The 19,280-nt window shown below is 43.5% G+C and overlaps 2 protein-coding genes across 13 annotated transcripts in view; one reads left to right on the top strand and one right to left on the bottom strand.

The window, feature by feature from the left end:
• The window catches only part of LOC116843962 (mucin-5AC-like), a 254,169-nt gene extending 243,759 nt beyond the window's left edge, over positions 1 to 10,410 (top strand). For all 5 annotated transcript variants that reach the window (XM_032814960.1, XM_032814959.1, XM_032814958.1 and 2 more), the window contains 8 exons: positions 1,045 to 1,362; positions 1,456 to 1,525; positions 2,060 to 2,484; positions 2,894 to 4,825; positions 4,940 to 5,062; positions 5,161 to 5,327; positions 5,471 to 5,685; positions 5,836 to 10,410. In XM_032814960.1, coding sequence (XP_032670851.1) covers positions 1,045 to 1,362; positions 1,456 to 1,525; positions 2,060 to 2,484; positions 2,894 to 4,825; positions 4,940 to 5,062; positions 5,161 to 5,327; positions 5,471 to 5,685; positions 5,836 to 6,257 — 3,672 coding nt within the window. In that variant the 3' untranslated portion in view covers positions 6,258 to 10,410. The remainder of the gene's footprint in view (positions 1 to 1,044; positions 1,363 to 1,455; positions 1,526 to 2,059; positions 2,485 to 2,893; positions 4,826 to 4,939; positions 5,063 to 5,160; positions 5,328 to 5,470; positions 5,686 to 5,835) is intronic.
• A 2,449-nt stretch (positions 10,411 to 12,859) lies between these two features.
• LOC116843985 (disks large 1 tumor suppressor protein) overlaps positions 12,860 to 19,280 on the bottom strand; it is a 99,809-nt gene continuing 93,388 nt past the window's right edge. For 4 of the 8 annotated variants that reach the window (XM_032815015.1, XM_032815013.1, XM_032815014.1 and 1 more), the window contains 5 exons: positions 16,563 to 16,712; positions 16,279 to 16,451; positions 16,088 to 16,197; positions 15,913 to 16,004; positions 12,860 to 15,705 (listed from right to left, as the gene is read on the bottom strand). In XM_032815015.1, coding sequence (XP_032670906.1) covers positions 15,596 to 15,705; positions 15,913 to 16,004; positions 16,088 to 16,197; positions 16,279 to 16,451; positions 16,563 to 16,712 — 635 coding nt within the window. In that variant the 3' untranslated portion in view covers positions 12,860 to 15,595. Of the gene's footprint in view, positions 15,706 to 15,912; positions 16,005 to 16,087; positions 16,198 to 16,278; positions 16,452 to 16,562; positions 16,713 to 18,312; positions 18,430 to 19,280 lie in introns of all 8 variants that reach the window. The other 4 variants (XM_032815009.1, XM_032815011.1, XM_032815010.1 and 1 more) reach the window with 2 other exon arrangements.

Raw genomic sequence — 19,280 nt, 5'->3', positions numbered from 1 at the left:
AGTTCATAGCTTGAAAACGACGCGGTCTGAAGCTCTTATTTCCGAAAGAGATAGAGACAATCGCGAAATCCCGGCGTCGATATTATCAGAATCGAGTCTCGGGATTGATTCTAAGTCGCGACTCTTGAAGATCTTAGATCTAGGTCACTCGTCATATACTACTTAACACCGTTTGCTTTCTTTCGATTGCGGATTTAACGCATGTCATCTCGTCATGTCATGTCACTCGTGTAACCGCGATCTATCTTTACATCTGACATTATACGTTCTCATTTTCGCGATCGCCTCTTTGTGTTTATCACTATATCCGACACCGTCACAATATTAATTGATGGTGACCTGTTTTTCCACTCAAAATCGGAACTGACGCGAGACAAGCAGTGGCGCGTGGAGCGTGAACATGTCTAGGCAAATCAGGCAGCCGATAAACATCGTTCCCGCGTGAGCAGTTATCTCTAACAAAATAACGAAACAAACTTTTTTTTTAACATAGTTAGCAAATTTAAACTTTCTAAAACACGCGTCCAACACGTAAATTCAAACTTTCTAACGATGCTTTAACTTCCGAAATAGTTTTCGTGCTCTTTGTTGTAAAAACTGAGCTGTGAGATCAATGGCATATGTATATTATACACGATTTGAAATAGAGCGCTGCTTACAAATCATTACGATCGACTTTTCTGTTTTTCACCGCTGCGTAAGCTACTTGCTTTTTCACTTCGCGAAATTATAGATCTTTAGTAGCTGTTTTCCGTGCTGGCTAAAACAGCGAGCATTTCGGTCGCTGCAATTCATGACTTGGTTTTCGTTACACGATAATTATGCTCCCGGGACCTTGATGTACGAGCGGTTTCCTATATATTTTGGGCAATATGCGCCGCCTCGGCGCATTGCCGACTGCATCGAGTCCCTTCCTTTCACTCGCGAACATAAGACTGTAACAACAATCGAAAAAAGAAATAAACGAAGGCACGCGGTGGTTAAGTTAGTCCTAGACATTGGATTATCATCCGCTCGATACGACGATCCTCGAAATTCCCTCAGGTCGTCGCGCCAGTCGAGCCCAAAACCAACATCGGCAGGCACAACCTGTCGCCGTTCACGGCTGCGAATCTGCTGGAGCGGAACAGCAACACGCCGCCGCATTACAAGTTCCACATGCCGCGGGCGGTAGACTCGATCACTCAGGAGGCGGCGCCCCGCAGCCTGTACAGTTCGAGACTGAACACGTCCGCCACATTACCCGGCAAAGAGGCCCTCCTGGGACCTCGCGGTGCCGAGAATCAGATCCATCGTGACAAGGACGACGGCCTCGCTGCCATCTTAGCCGCGAAGATCAGGACGAAGGCGGAATTGAAACAAGTGCGTCTTGCTTCGATTAATCGTCGTAATTGGCGGCGTGCGATGCGCGCCGAGTTTACCTCGGGATCTCACGACTTTGCCCTTCTTCTTCAGGTCGGGACCGGCCACTTTACAACGAAAACACCGCTCTTACCGCTTCAGGACGCGTCGCCGACGCCGAAAGGTAATCGGATAAAACGTCAGTAGGATTATTAGTGAACACTTGTTATTACTCTCTAAATTTTTCGGAGCGAAATCACACTTAAAACGAGTGAACATAACAAGAGTGATTGACTTTTGAGTCAAATGTAGAACGGATTTTTAATTCACACGAGTGAATATTTCAATCGCTTAGGATAAATTTGTTCCCGTGACAATGGAGCATATCGAATCCATTCGTCAATCACAAATGAAAATATTCGCTCCGCGATTCAGAACGGAAGAATTTATTTCTGTAAATGAAATTTATTCATGAAAATGAAAAGTCATTCGAATGCAAGTGACTTGGCTGTCACTCTGGTTTCCGAGTGGAATTTCACCCGAAGAAATTTAGGCGGTAAAATAGGCGTGTTAATTGCGTAGTGATTAGCATTGCGATTCGTTCAACGCGTGACTGTGATGATCGCGCTTCCTATTCAACCGTGTCGATTATACTCGATCGTACACAGGAGATTCGCCAACCCCGATCCGCATGTAATCTCGTTTATATTGCATGTAGCGACTGATAGCGCGGCCTCGACATCGACGCCACAATCCGGCTCGTCCGCGGGCAGCCCGCCGAAATTAACGCGCGAGAAGACAACTTGCCTACCACCCAGAAGACGTCTGTTCTCGAGAACCGAAGATGACAACATGCCCGTTGCGGCAACAGTGCCCGCGGCTGCGGCGACGACGACAGCGAACGCGGGCACGGTTGCATCCGTAGTGCCAGCTAGGGCGAGCGGGTGCAGAAGCTCGTCCGAGACGTCGGTCTTTGATTTCCGCGAGAGCGACTCGGAGGGTGAGATGCCGGTCCTCGAGCGGCAGACCTTGGAGGAGATGAGAAGGGACAGGAAACAGTTGTCGAAGGTGCAGCCTCCGATTCCCCTCAACGATGCTGTGTGTATGAGTACCTCGACGGATCTCGTCAAAATCGAGCTGAAGGTATATCGTGAAAAACAAAAGGATTTGCTGCTACGATTAAAAAACTTGTTAGCTTAGCAAATAGTCGTGACATATATGGACAATCAATTTTCTACAACAATTAAGTCTCATCTTATGTAAGATTAACGTGATTATGCTTGATAAAATTGGATTTTGTAGTACGATAGGTTTATCGGTACAACAAAAAAATCTTCGTCCAAATCAGTTAAAAATATAGTTCAGAATATTCAACAAAACGTGTTTGTTAAGATAACATATTCTTTTGCTATTATATGGAAAGAAAGTTGGTGTATTAATAAATCTAAAATAACAATACTTATAGTGATAAAAAGCAATGTTATTTCTACATTTCTATTGTGTTGTTTGTAATATCATTTCATGCGGATGGGTGTAATTTGATTATTTGCAGGAGAACGACAAGATCAACGAGGTCGATCCGTTCTGGACTACCACCTGTGATAATTTTATGGAGCAATTGCGTAGGAGAGAAACGAAGAAACGAACACGTACGCAAATACTCAGCGGTAACGCATCGTCAAAGTTCGAACACACGGCGATAGATAGTGACAGAGATTCCGATACCAACGCGTCGTCGCAACCTCAGATCAAGCCTGAAAACACCAAGAAAGAGTCGCTTGGAGATCTAAACGTCAAGAGCAAAGATGAGTCGTCAGAAGCGAAGATCAAGGAAGACGGAGACACGGTTTACAAGGTCAAGGTAGAGCCCGAGCTGGGTAAGGACGACGACAAACACTCGAGTGACGATTCGGACGAAGTGCCGTTAATTAAGAGAGCGACGAGACACAAGACGATGAAGAAAGAAGACAGCGACGGCGAGGAAGAAGTAATATGCAGGAAGAGGCGGGTTCGTCGTGGCAGTAGAATCAAACTCGTTTCATCCAGCGGCAGCGATTCCTCAAGCGAAGACAGCGACGGCAGTACCGAATTCGGTCGTGGTTCTTCGGTAGCTGATAGACTACGTGCTAGAAAACGGTCGATGAATAACGCCAATTCCGAAAACGAAGGTATGAAGCTTCGCTCGAGGGATACGACTCCTCACAAGATGAACAATTCGGAAAAAGAGGCGAAACTGTCGCCACCCAAAGGTGGGCCCTCTCAGAAGAGAAAACCGAAGCCATTGTTCGGTGATGGCAGCGATTTTCGACCCGGATGGGAAGAGGAGGTCTACGTATACAAGAAATCTTTGAGAATGCCCACCAGGTTAATAACGGTGTCGAAACCGTCGCGCTTTCATAGATTGTCCACGTCGTTGCCGGACTTGGATCCCGGCTCGCCAGCCTTGTCCGTTTCGATGGATAGCTCCGACGTTTGTCTAAGTCGTAAAAAGCTGATAGACAGCGACATGGAGTCCAATTACAGCTTTAGTATCGCCGGCATCGGCGGTAAGATCGACGACGAAGAAGCGACTTCATCCACAACTGTGTCTTGTCCACCGAAAGCTATGAAGCATTCCCGATCGGAGAACAGTTCTATCGTCGACGTTCTCGCGCAGAAGGTCGGCAGCGATAAGATCGATTCGAAAAGAAAATTGAGTCCGAAAGGTAGCAAGATCCTCAATAAGAGTAGCAACGAACCGGAGCTCTTGCCGACACCCAGTCTTACGCCACTCTTGCCGTCTGAGACGTTCAAGAGCTCGAGGAGTAAGAGTCCATTAAAGAATAACAAGTCCACGCTCAGAGTGACTGACTCCAATCTGCTTGGTTACTTCCGCAAAGAGACAGTCAATAATTTCCGCAACGCGTTCAAGAATAATCATACGTTGCCCAATGAGTTTTCCACTCTGGTGCTGAAGAGCAGAACGAGAACGGAGACGAAGGTCTTGAAGAAGGAGGCGACCATCCGCGAAGTATTCGGCGAGGATAGACCGGCGTCGGCGCCACCGATGCATAACCGCGACGACACATCTCAAGACGACGACTCGCAGAACGAGACGATGGAGAACACGCTGGGGAAGGCACGCACGTTGAAACAGAGACTAGTGTCCCGCTTAAAGAATACCAGTATACAGCGAAGTCGCAAGGCGATCGTCAATAAAGTGATGGCCGAGAGGCGAAAGGACTTGCTCAAGTCGATCGCGGACAAGACCCTGCGTCGCATCAAGACTGAGTTGGAAGAGGAAACGGTACAAGAGGAGGCGAATGACGCCAGGGAGGAGGAAAATAACGAGTTGGAGGACGACAAGAACGACCCCGAGGCTCCCGGTAAAAAGAGATTGAAGCTTCGTACTAGCCGACGTAAATTCCGCTCCGGATTCGACTACATTCGTAAGAAAAAGAAGCCGATGAAAAGGGACGAGACGTTGTCGAAGGAAAAGAAAAGAGTACGTATATATCGACTAATTTCCGACACTTCTTCCATCTTAAGTTCTTCAGCAGATTTTCAATACATGCCTTCGTTAGTTTCGTCAATGAAAATGCGACGCTTCGTCTTACAGCAAGTGCTACCGAGGCCCAACCCGGAATGTGTAGGCGACATTCAGTCTGAAATCAGGACATGGGTTATCAAGAAGGGAGTCGGCGAAACGATACTACACCGCGCCGCCAGACTCGGTTACACGGTGAGATAACGATCGCATAACATACTACGACCGCAGCGAAGTTAATAACCGGCGACTAGCAACTTGATCTAATCTGTTTATGTTCTCTCCCGCCGTAGGACGTGGCCGCTTATTGCCTGGAGAAACTCAATAATATTGCAAGTCCCAAAGACAACGCGGGTTATACTCCACTTCACGAGGCCTGCTCCAAAGGTCACCTGGAGATCGCGAAACTTTTACTGGCTTACGGTGCAAACGTTAGTGAAAGTGCTAATGGCGGTATCAGGTAACGCTTCCATCAACTTGTTAATTTAATTCTTACTATCACCGTTATTCTCGAGCCTAAATAACTCGACGAATGGTGGTGAATAGTGTTTATCATTATCGACAGAAAACAAATAATACATATCCTTCCTTTGCATTTTCCAGGCCATTACACGAAGCAGCAGAGAACGGTGCCACTGAGCTCGTACGTTTGCTATTGTCTTACGGTGCTGACCCATTGTTAGCGACTTACTCTGGACAAACGCCGATGATGTTAGCTGTTGACACCGAGGCTCATTCTATTCTTGAACAGCACTTGGATGATGTTCAAGGGCGTGCTACTGTGCCGTGGTCATTCTCCGGTACAAATGTTAGTGCCGGTACGTGACAGCGCAAATTTTCTACTATTTTAGTCGAAAATCTCGATAGAAAAATTATTATTGTCATATTGAACTATTTTAATTTTAAACTATTTTAGAGACGTGTACGTGCAAAGTATTTTCATTGACTGTTCGCCGATTTGTTTTTAGATTCAGAAGAGACGGGTTGTAATCCGCTTGACGAAGTTCCATTGGGCAATCCTGAATCGAGTTTGGACGACGTCGAGATGGAAGTGAGCGATATGAATCTACCCGCCCTCTTTACCCTGAAAAACGACTCTGACAAATGGGTGCTACTTCATGATCTCATGGCGGTCTTGAAAGTGAAGAGCCGCGACGCTCTCTTGCGTCAGATTAATCCAAAGGCCCACTCTGGGCCGCCTGCGATCGCCCATCGCGAGGTAATGCGTGAGCTGAAACTGCCGGATTTTCTAGAGCAGACGCGCTGTTGCCACTTGTTAAGCGGCGGCGAGAAGATTAACGTGCGTGGCTCCAAGGTTACACTGATCAAGTACAACGACAAGGTCAAGTCTCTGCTAAACGTGGAGAAACTGCTGATTAGTCTCAGGTGACAGGAGGCGTCTCTGGGGCGATCGTCTCCCCAGGCAAGACCATCGACCTCGATTCTTCCGGTCAAGGAGCACCATAAGAAGACCGATGGGAGGAGCACCACCGCTGTCGTGAAGCGCGAACGACAGCCAGTTTTCCGTCAGCGGAAACGATAGGAAACACGCGACAAGAATTCCGCAAATTGAGCGACGAGTATCAATCGATTATCATATATGCTGACGATTGTGAGAATCGCTATTCGCGATCTGGGAGTCTTCACTGATCGTGGATGCCGATACTGCAAGAATTGAAACTGGCTTACGTGAGAACCAACGCCGTGTGATCGACCTACCACTCGCTTACACGGAGACAGATGTTGGTGATCGAGATGAAGGAGAACAAGTTCCTGTTACGCTGAGAAAATCCGGATGGCCGACTCGCAACAACAAGCAATCGTCCCCGAAGAGAGAGAAGCTAAACGTCGTTGGCGCAACATTGAAGATCAGTACTTCTTTGCGTGTCTAGACATTTTCCGACGTTTCTTGGCTCGTTTCTAAAGGTAAATCGCCTTGATATCGATGATTGATTCTCTCCTCGCGATCTGTCTTATAGTGCACAAATATGAAGTTTGATCGGTGATAAGAGGACGTGTACAATCGGTTCCGTTCCTTCGCTTGAGCATCGAATGACGAGTCCGTCGATCTCTGTCACGCGCTAGCTGTCTTGACGTGTGTGACGGCAGTCGCAACTTCGAAGCTCGTACCGGTGCAAATATAGTTTTAACGAAACGATTGTTTACCTGATGCGCAGCTAAGAGTGAGGACAATGGAAATAGCTACCTGTGACATTATATAGCAGTATTTAATTGGGATATACGCGCGTGTATCCGTAGGACAATGATATTTTATTAATTCTCTTAAGGACTGATTAAATAATACGAGAAGTTCGTTAATATGTAACGCTTTTAGGCGAAGAGAGAGAGAGAGAGAGAGAGAGAGAGAGAGAGAGAGTGTGTGTGCGTGTGTGTGTGTGCGTGTGTGTGTGTGTGTGTGAGAAAAGGAGAAAAAGAGAGAAGTATCGTTTTAGGCGCAATGATAGAGAAAGCGAGAGATCTCTCGACCAGAGAGACGCCAGAAAAAGAGTGAGAGAGAAAGAGAGTTTTTCTGGAGCGTCAAGCCGAGTCTCGGAATGGTAATAACGTTAGCAGTAATAAATTATCCCGGGGAGAAAAGCGTGGCTGTCGTATCGGATATATTTTTATCTCGCACGTGGCTTCGCGAGGTTTCTCCTATTTTTTTTAATCTTTTTCTTTAGGGAGAATTCGGTCCGAAACGACTCATAGAACTGGAATGCGCCCTGCGTTTCAAGACGCTGTGTATGTGTATGAAATCTGTGTATGTGTGTATATGCGCGCATATTATAGCGTTAGTTTTCCTCCTCGAACTCTTATTACGGAACGCGTCGTTACATTTAAAATACAAGGATGAACGTTTAGGGCGTGACATCGAAATTGCTGATCATGTTACCACGTTTTAGTTTTATATTTCTGTTTTCCTCTTTGCCGTTTTTGTTCGAAGGAATAGTATTGTCGCGCGAATTATATTTATGAAGCTCATTAATTGTTTCATTGATCATTGGATATATAGGTGTTTGCGAAAGTGATTTGGATTTCAATCCGTTGAGTCCGGAATTACTATCTCGTCTGTTTAGTTTAAATATTAGGAGACATGTCAGCATGATCGTTGTTAATGAGTTAAAGGTGCAAATTTGCCGTGTTTAATCTATCTCGACGAAGAAGATGCGCACGAGTATGTCAGCTCTTAGTTCGTACGAGAAGCTACTTGTATTCGTAGTTTCCAGAGTAACGGTCAATTTTAATTCGAATAAAAGATAGACTCGACGAACGTCGATAGCTCAATTCTAATGAAGTGGCAAGTGCAATTTGTGAAATGAGTTTTCTTGTTTCTTGTTTTTTTTTTATTATCTAGATGAATCAATCAATGTTCTTAGCAATTGTAAAAAGAAAGAAGAGAGAGAGAAAGAGAGATGATATACGCGAAATTATATTACAATGATAATTTGGTAACACCGTTGGACAACGCTCACTCTCTCTGTGCAATAAAATGTGTAACTATTTTATATTTTATCTTCGAGTTATTTCTGTTTTGTGATGAGACGGAGCAATGTGTTTGTTAACGCGTCGTATCGATGATCAGAAACTCACTGACGAAACAATCTCTGAGAGAAAGGTCAGTTTCTTGTTCTACGTGTGGAGTGAATAGCACAAGGATCAACGCGATCGAATTTAATGAGCGTATGATAAAATACAATGCAAGTTGCGCGAGAAAGTTCAAATTAAAGATATTTAATATAACGTAGGCGCGCGTACTTTTATTTTATATTTACATACATGAATCTGCGAGATCAATCGTGAAAAAATGGAAAGGAGAGAGTGATAGAGCAGTGAATTTCGATCACCGAAGCGATGTTGTGTGTTCGATCGAAGCAATCTAGGATGATAAATTTTAGCGGAAAGTGAGGAGCTATTTTAAACGTTGACAGAGTGAGTTCGTCGATAGTACTTACTGTCGTCCCGCAACGTCCCTCGTGTACATCGACCTTTTCAGTGACGGGGAAGGGGAAGGGATATTCGGCACGTATACACGCACGTGTGCATACAGACGTTACGGGACGGGATGCGAAGTGAAAAAAGGAAATGGAGCGTGTGAAAGCTCGATTCGCAATGCTTGGAATGCCGTTGATAACGCGTTTAATTTTGGCGCCGTGCACAGAGGTTTCACTCCTTATAATCAGTCTCAGGGAAAAGTCCATGTGTGTATTCTGAAAATAAAAAAAAAAAAGAAAAACTGACGGTGTACCCCGTACGACGGACGACGTATGCATACGCGATATGCGAAGCGACGCATATCAGTATACACGTATGCATGTGTGTGTATAGTAGTTAATTAAAAAAGAATCGCTCGCTATAATTAGGATTAATTAATATCTGATACCGAGTGATATTAATTAATGTTAATTGATATCGATTCTCCTCACATGTCCGAACCTAAGGGAGGCGTTTTTAATTTTATTTAGCTGACGATTCAACTACATGCGAGACAGAGGCGCGTAGTTACTACTGATTGTACATACCGACCTATTTTCAGTAAAAAAAACCGTGAACGAAATAGAAAATAGAAACAGAGCGAAACGCAAGAGGATTAATTTTTTCCTTCTTTCCCCTCGGCTTCTCTCCCCCCTTTTTTCCACCCTCTGCGTTCGCTTGCAATTTTCGTACGATCTTCTTTTCTCGGAGCCGTCGAAGAGCGCGGAGGAGAGAAAGATAGGCAGGAAACCGGGGTGTACGTATTGTATGTATCTTTTATCTTAAGTAGACGCGACAAGTAAGATGTAATAAATAGAACCGCGGTACTTGTTCATATTAGCGCGTACTGTCCGTGTAATGTAAATCATTAATCGACCTCGAAGTAGTCACACTGTATGATAATATTACTATCACTATACCGCGATTATCGCTATTACTATTACTGCTGCTACCACTGCTACCAACTACTATTATTAACTTTAACTATTACTATCTACGACTATCCGCTTTTTTTATTGTACGATATACATAATAGGTAGAGATGGATGTACATTTTCTTAGTTATGTAATGTTCACACAATTGCCCCTCCGCTCGCCCCCCGCCCCTCTTGTAATTTATATATTCAAGGAATTTCTCTAAATGTGTTAATGCTGCTCTGCTTTGCGGATAAAGAAATTATATATAAATATAAATATATAAATATATAAAAGTATATATATATATATATATATATATAAAAGATGAACAAATATAAATATAAGTAAATATATATATATACACACACACATATATATATATATATTTTATTTCAGAGGTTTAGTTCGAAACGACGTTGATGCTGATGAACAAATTAGAGTCTTACTGTGATTCGTGTAAAGAAGAATAATTAATGAAAGCAAACTATCGTTATTATATATTGTCATCGCCCGTAGTCGTTATAAGTGAAGTCGCGACGGACCCGACGAATGATTTTCGTAATGAGAAAAGAACAGACTTGTGATTTTCCTTTCGCTAATAACAATTACGAGTTATTCGTTCGATGTAATAAAAACAAATATTTTTACCGAAATTCTTATTCCTCTCCCCCTGTCAACCTCAATCATCCAATTGCTTCTTTTTTTCTTTCTCTTGAAATGCTGCGACAGGTAGTTCGTATTATATACACTTTTTGATTCTATCTACATTCTTCAAAATGGAAGAGATATGATTCTTGCTGATGGATATGCTGCCAGAACTACAGTAGCTTTGACCTCGAAGAATTCTAGCTTATGCCTGCATTTTTCAAGAGTGTTGTAAATTACATTCTCTGTCTTAATAAATATATAGATACAAAAATGAATTAAAATTTTTGTACCAGAAAATACAGTTTCATACATCGAATATGATTTTATACAATTATTTATATCTCACATTTGTTTCATGACAATGTGTGCTGTATCGAGATTAATATTTTTGAAAAGATAGTTTTCATTAGGAATATTCATCCAACATACTCATTAGGAGTAATGCAACTGTTAACTAACTATTGATTAAGTTTTTGTAATTAATCCTGATTATAACTGCAAATATGTTACAAAGAATATATGTAAAAAAATTATATATCTAATATAATCAATATTGTATAATACATTCCAAATAGCATCGATCTTCGCAGAACATCTTTTGAAGACATTCTGAGAATATCCCTATGTTCTAAGAATGCCCCTGGAGACTTAGTGCAGAATCTCTACAATCAACAATTAAAATATTATTCTTGATTAAACATACTTTAAAAATATATTATTACATAATTCTAAATATTCACCAAAAAGTACCTAAGTAAAAAAGAACAATTCGTAACACGTTGTAACAATCTTAAAATCTGTCTTAAAATTATTAACGAAATGCTCTACTTTGTAAGATAATGTATTCTAGTACTGAGAATATGTAAGAAACATATGTTACAGAAAAATCTAGTAATAAATTTTTAAAAATTCGTTGTACAAATTTAAAAATAAAATCATTTAAATATTTCTCGTAGAATTTGATATCCACGTTTTTAAATGTAAATCAAGTTTCGTGAGTTAGTCAACTCTTTTAAAAGTGTTATGTTTATTTTTTATAATAATAAAATAAAAAATCATCTAACATCTCGCTATTACATAATATTACTTGATAAAACGCAGATGCGTCCGACTCATTGTTTAATTATATCGCGACTTCAATTCTTCGTTCGGGGAAGTGGCGGCTCGTAGCGAAGACTTCGGAACTAATTTGCAACGTTCACCAGAGAGAAGCCTGCGGCCGATGTCCCATTAGGCGGAAATTCTTAGCGGAACGGAACGCGCGCACCAATCACAGTTACTCCATTCTTTTCGTGAATAGAACTGTTAGTTACTGAAAGAACCGACAACTAACAGTCACGATTTACGCTTACTAAGAAAGGATGCGCTAGATCGAAAAAGTCCAATTCTCCGGAAGAGACCGGAAGTGTAAAGGCATTTATGTGAATCCTATATCGATAAATAAAGATAACATTTTCTACATTTTGAATTGTTTTAATCGCCTCTACGTTATCGATGCTTAGGAAGTTTGTCGACTCCAGCATCCTCTTAAGCCGGGATTCGAACTAAGATGTTTCGAGTCTTCGATATTATTCATATTATTATAAACTACTAATTCCAATAAATTAATTAATTAATAATACACTATGATGTTTCAAATTTTTCTTGTGTACACCTGGATTCTCACCTGTCTGTCACATGATAAAATTTCGGGTCTTATTACTCGAGAACGCAAGATCGTCCGGAAATGCGGTGTTCACGGCGATGACGTATATAAATGCTGAATATTTATTTGAGCGTCAGATTAATTATATAATATATAAGAAAAAAATTAAAAAGTTGAATTGAAACAATGTTATTACAATTTGGACGAAGTAGATATCTATATTAAGAGAATGTTTTTTTTATAAACTATACTGACAATATTCTGACATTTTCTGTAAAGTTGACGTTGGATTGATTGTACAGAATTACTGATGCTTTTAAAAGCATCAGTAAGGGCAATCAGAAAGTGCATGTACAAATAAATTAAAGCTTTTTAGAATATGTGACGAAACGATAATGTTCTAATAGATAATAAAGTTGTTAATATTTATAGTTTCACTTACGTTTTTCATCGGAACTCGTCATGTAATTTTGATATCCTTTTGGAGGAAATTATTTCGCGATTCTTTTCAAATATCATTCTTACTTGTTAATTGATTTATTAGCGGCATATCGCGTTATTCGGAGTACTTTGCGAAATTAACTTCTAACTGGAAATTGACTTCAGGTAATATTACGCTGCAAGAAGTTACACGAGAAATCACATGGGACGTAAGTGTTATGAATCTTAGTTCCACAAAATTAACTCTCATTCTGCTACCGTCTGCTGCGATAAATCATGTATTATATTTCCATTGGGAGATATTCTCTACCTTTCACGGTATTGTAAAGAGGAAGGAGAGTCGCACATTACATGTACATTAACGGTAATTAAAATTGGTAAAACGTTTATTAACTATTTAAAAACGATGAAACAAGGTGTGAACATGAGATTTTGACAATTCAATAAGTAATATTATTAAATAGACTATAGAGGTGTATAATAGGTATCTGCGATAATTATTCTCTTTTATACGGTCTTTTACATCGAGATAGACGTCTTTCAACTCGGCGAAGCCAGGCCCTCCGTCCTTCAGGCACAAGCTGAAGCTCGTCTCACTTCGTACCTCGTCACACTCATCTCGCTCCATCTCGCAGTCGCGCGCTTAATAATAATTCTAGGACTCGCGGTAGGAAAAAATAGCTCGAAAGCGTGTCGTCCGCGCGAGATTATCATTCCCTGCGTAAACATTACTACGAAATAAGAGGGAGGGGGCAAGGGGTGGGGAAAGAAACGTTCGGCTCTATTCCGGGTGACAGAAGCGATCATCGCGTGTTTGGGACCTCGCGGCCCCCCTTTGCTCGCACTGCGCTGTATCATCGTCATCATTATCATCATCGTTATCATCATCAGTGTCACTATCGTCATTATCATCATCGTCATTATCATCATCATTATTATCTCTGTGACCGCGACTAAATGTCACTGTGTCACGACAGCTATACATGCAGATACAACTATATTACAATTAAATCGCCGTAATGACACCTCGTGTATAGCAATTCGATTTTTCTCTGCTCGCGTTCCATCAGGGGGAGGGAAGGATTCTCTATCATCATACGTTTGCGCGATTAATGCTATACGGAAACGGAAGGAGCAAACGGACAAAGTGCCGCGGGGACGAAGCGATGCACGCGTTCTCATGGCCCCGCGAACGAATGAAAGCTAAAAGCGGAGTTAAGGGAGGCGGTATCTTTACGTAATCCAGAGTTGCCACTCGGGTTTGCGAATTACTGGCTGAAAAAATCTCAAGAGTTCGCACTCAGATTGTGTACGACGAAATGATTCCAGATCCGTAACTGGAATCCGATCGAATCTGCGTTTTCTCTCTCTCTCTCTCTCTCTCTTTCTCTCGCGAGCGCGGTGCCTTTGTCCGTTTGCGCCTTACGTGATTCTTCCACGGCCGTCGTAAGTACATCGTATCGAGCGTCGGTTTTCTCTTCCTCTCCTTTTCTCTTTCTACAACCAGTCGCAGTCCGGTTCCGTCGAAGATTCACGCGAGCCAGATTACGACGTCTCGTCGACGCGGACCACCGATGTCTCCGGTGTCCAGCGCAGCACGTTAAGGCACTAAGCGACGTAAACGAGCCGCTTCTTTGTATAACTTAACGTACAGTGCGCGTAACGTGCGAATTTTCGGTGTAACATGTGTACATTTGCGCCGAAGGTTTCTACCGGAGCGGAATCGACAGGTCGCCCGTGACAATTCGTCGTCGTCGTCGTCTCGCCGCGAAGCCGGGAGACATCGCGCAGTCGAGTAACGTGCGTGTCTTCCTCTCGCCGGGCTCTCTTACTTTTCTTGCTTCTGCTTACGATCCGTCTCGACACACACACACACGCGAATTCATGTGTATTTACAATAATACATATCTACTATCGTAGTAATAATTTAGTAGTGATATTTAAATTACAATAATGCTTTTTTGTGTTCTTTTTCTCTCGTGCACGTTCTCTCCACTTTCCTGTAGTGTCGTCGCGTCGCCTCCACGCAAATATAATGTTGCACATAACCCAGTTACTGGCTTAATCATCTAGCTGTACAAAACATTATATATCGCTATGTTTCTAACATCTAAAGATTTGTCCCGTGAGGTTTCTTTTCTCTTTTTTTCTGCTTTTTCATTTTGCTTTTATTTCTTTAAATTGTGAGGTTCGTTAACATACACAACGTCGTATCGCGATTTACTACTAGTAATCCGCACTCTTTCTCCTTAGTCATGTTGTACCGTCGTTTTTCTCATGCGCCGAGCCCGTTTCGCTCGACGTTCTTTCGACGCTAACTGCGCCTTTAAGTACTTTAAAAAATACCGCGCTCGAGTACGACCGAATAAGCGGCACTTGGCGCGGTCGACGGCTTGACCGAGTTCTCCTCCGACTTCAGGAGACCTCCAAGTTGCCCGATTCGGTCTTCGGCCTGCCCGGATCGGTCGGGCTTGTCTCGAGGAACGAGGTGGCAAACCGGTGGCGTTGCGTGACCGTCTGAGATGCCCGGAAGTCGTGTCTTCGCGCGAGTGAACGTACAAAACGCCACCGGTTCGCGAAGTTTCTCTTTTTATCTGCTTGTTCTAAAATTAAGGACGATCACACACGAATAATCGACGATCATGCGATACGAAGTTACGAATTTCTGTCTACACCCTCTCTCCTCGTATGCTTCGCGGCGATCTTCCGGATTTCAAATTCGGGAGGGGTGTGAATCACGCGTCCTGACCGACTTAGAATTAGATCGATTTTTCGCGCGGAGGCTGGGAAGAGGAAAAAGGCGTGATTAAAGATTGGTTGGTTTGGTCGGTGGTACTGAGTGTCGTGTGGCCCGCGGTTTAAGTATGTTTTCGGCTCGAATCTCCCGCGACGATCTGCGTCGCGTCGCGTGTTTCAAGTTGGGAACCTTGTGCTACGTAGGTAATGGAAAGGACACGGTGGGAGTGGAAGGAATAAGAGGAAGGAACAGGATGGGAAAGGGCGTCGGAGCGTTACTTAATTGTATTTATCGTGAGTAATTAAGCTTGACGCCTCGGCGGCAGGGTCCAGGCGTTGGGCCCATGCTGAGCGTGGGGGGCAGGACGTCACAGTTGCTGGTCCCTGCAAGGTACCCAAATGTTCGGACCTGATTGTTCTGAGATGACTTCCTTCACTTTCACGTAGATCTCTTCGGGGGTGTCACCTTGAACGACGGCTGTAAACAGAGCGTACCGTTTGATATATCGCAATTATAAGATCGGATGTGTAATTTTTTTCTTTGACATGTCGTTCTAGCCGAAATCACGTAGATTATACTTGTCAGGCCGCGTCATATTATTCAAAATATTGAGTCATCGCGACATTCTCCGAGGTAAAATTTACCTTGTTGAAGATAAAATATAGATATAAATTGTTGACTCACCAGTAAAGTATTCACCAAATTCTTGCTCCATCTTCAGAGCGCGTTCATACGTTTTCTTCGCTTGATCCTCTGTCATTCTCTTGTTCATCTCCCTGTGGAGCAAAGAGCGATGGTTTTGATACATAGGAATATAGATGATAGTGAAATTGCGATATCAAAGATTTGCTCAACTCACATGACAGATTCGACTGATTTCGGCTTGATGAAGATGGCGATAGGATAGAGTTGTGCTACTTGTAACCTCTTGATAGCATTTCCACTCACATCAAGAATACAGTGCTTGCCCTGAAAGCATGATCGCAAAGTTCTCGATAGTTCTTTATCGATATGACATACGCTACTAAACCTACGATTCGTCAAAAGTACCTTTTCGGCGACTTCTCGCACGGACGCAACGGATGTTCCATAAAGATTGTCGTTATACTGTCCGGCCTCTATGAACAAATGATTTTGTATGTCTCTCTCCATTTGCTCCCTAGACGCTACGAAATGGTAATCCCGTCCGTCTACCTCGTACTCTCTTCTACACCTCGTCGTATCTGTAAACAAACGCGCGCCAAGTTTTACTTAGGCACAAATTCGGCATCGAAGACGCGCTCGCGCGTTGCGAGATATCAATAAAATTGTTGTAAAAATATCAGATAACTCACGTGGAACGCAACTGCCGAACTTGTCGGGAAACTCGGAGATGAGATCGTCGTTGATGCGATCCTTGAGCGGTCCGAGAACGATCACGGGACGCGTGTATTGTATCGTTAGCTGCTGCACGGCCTCGTACGACAACACGTTCTCTTCGCTACCTGCAATCGTCCGATCGAATGTTAATCCAGCTCCTCCACGCGCCCCCGAGTTAGGGGGCGTGAGGGGAGGCTTGCTGAGTTGTTAGCAGCAGCAATTTCGTATACTCTTTTTCAAACCTCGACGGCACAGTTTTGCACGCTCAACGCGAAAAGAAAGCAACACACACTCCCGAAAACAAGCTTGACGACGGCGATGATCCTCGCGAGATCCCGCTTCCTTCACTGAGAGACGAAGAGCTTTCCTTGCAACGTCATTGATTAATCGACTGCCACGAGAAACGGACGCGGGACAATGTGTTACGCACGTACACACACACACACACGCGCGCAAGAGTGGAGCGCTCGTCTGAAACCATTTCTGGCTGTATCAATCGAAGCCAGGTCGGATTCCGAGCGCGACAGATCGTCTCTCCGTCGACCCTCCGATCCTGGCTCCCAGCCGGTTCCTGAACTCCCGCTCCGCTCTGGCGTCTATTCGGACGAATACACGTTTCTTCTTTCGTTAGACGAGATGCACGAGCATGCTTTCGGCGTCCGGGTGAGATCGAAGCGGGACAGTAAGCTACCTCCTAATAGAACTAGACTAGAACTCAAGCGACCTAAGGGACGTCGGGGTGCGGGTGGCGAGTTAATATGTATAATATAGCGACTGTATATTGGTACTTGGCAGAGAGGGGTTTTCCTTTTTCATTCGTTATCGATATCGCGTGCGCGTCACCCGCTCGTCGTTAGCGAGCTCGATATCAACGCGAACGAGATGATATCGCCGCTTCTTCTTGAGTTTCGATCGGCGATGAAATACACGTCCGACGGAACTTTCGCGCGGACGCTATTCCTTCGTTCATCCTCGCGCTCTAATTGCGCCCGCTATTAATGTCTACAATGTCTACAATGTCTACGAACGGACGACGAAAAAACGAGAAAACACAGCGCGTCGTGGAGGCACGTCGCGGGGCCACCTCAATTGCGCGAGGCGTTTCGACGTGCAACAGGAGCACGTTCCCGTTCAGTAATTTAACGCGAAGAATTCGAAGAAATTAACGTGACGACCAGATCGAGATGGACATCTCTTGATTGACGTCACGAACGACAGAATTGTATTCGTGATTACTTTTCCAATCTCAATCGCGAGTCACGTCGCCCGCAAGACGAAATTCGTTGAAATCGCGCGTTCAACTCCAAAAAGATCGACAGAATACACGTGAACATCAATAGAAAGATGAATAATAAGAAAAAGAAAAAACATTAATGATACGAGAGATATCCTTCAAGTTGTTTCCACTGCATCTAATCTGTGTGACCGCAGACATGCTCAAACGAACTCCGTGACCGCGAACCGCGCGTAATTCGCTAGTGGCGAACGTGGGAAGCGTTAATAGGGTTGGGAGATCACCGAGATCGGGATCAGAGTTCGTTAGCTGACACAAACCGGTGTTACAAACCACATAATTCAGTCATTCCACTCGAGCATCTCTCTCGGGAGAATTGCCCGTCGGTAGGGTTATGACACTGCGATCGGTTAATCGTCTATGAGAGAAAAATCGGCTATGTGTGCGCGCGCTCATTCCGTTTCACACATCTGCTCTCGGCTACGACTTACTAAGGTCGTCATTGGGCTCATCGCCCTCCTTTTCCAGATAAACTAACGTGAGTTCCTCCATATACGGCAGCTGAACGCGATACAAAATTTCTTTACTCCCTGCGACGCAAGACAGATCTTGAATGAATAAGACAAGAGAAGGACAATGTAATGAATATGAGACGAGAAATGCGGCCAGGAGACAATTAGGTGGTAGTATCCTACAGTGAGATCTATGAGAGTGGCACGCAAGAGTCTTCGCGAAACGGCTGGATCGACACGACGAGTGGCCGGAAATTCGCGAGAATCAGCGAGCGCTTCGAGAGTCGACTCGAAATCAGAATGAGAGTTCTTGAATTCATGAGATCCATCATTTTTCTGCTTCATTCAGACACTTCATATTGAAGCAGTAGCATCATTATCAAGTAACGAGAATTTCGAGTTGACTTTACGATCTCGCACGCTACCATCACAGAATAAAACGACAGATATGCTATGCTGCCCATGGCGACGACAAAGGTCCACATATTTGGTTCTTGAATTATTGCCGGGTGGATGCAAGCGAGATTGATCATCGCGAGGATGACACGATGGACCAATAGAGGAGGATTGTTTTTGAGATTTTCGGTCGAGGGACGTTCCGCGACTACGTTCAAACGTTATTATCCAATTGTTCGGCAAATTTGAACTATATTCGGTGGTAGATGTATAATATTAAATAATAAAATTTATATTGAATAATGTATGTAGAGGATACAGTAATAATTAAAACTAATATAATTCTCGTGCCGATATTATAATCACATTAAGCTATATAGCCGTGCTCGTAATCGCGCAACGATATCGTGACCGAAATTCATAATCCCGCATAGCTGACCCAGGCATATATCTTTGGTGTGAAGAAGAGAATAGGAAGGAAAGAGAAACAGAGAGAGAGAGAGAGAGAGAGAGAGAGAGAGAGAGAGAGAGAGAGAGAGAGAGAGAGAGAG

This window comes from Odontomachus brunneus, unplaced genomic scaffold (genome assembly GCF_010583005.1).
Source record: "Odontomachus brunneus isolate Ranch 3 - 2012 unplaced genomic scaffold, Obru_v1 Obru_scaffold_037, whole genome shotgun sequence".
Lineage (NCBI taxonomy): Eukaryota > Metazoa > Arthropoda > Insecta > Hymenoptera > Formicidae > Odontomachus > Odontomachus brunneus.
Note: the sequence above shows the minus strand (reverse complement) of the source record. Positions and strands in the feature narration are given on the sequence as shown.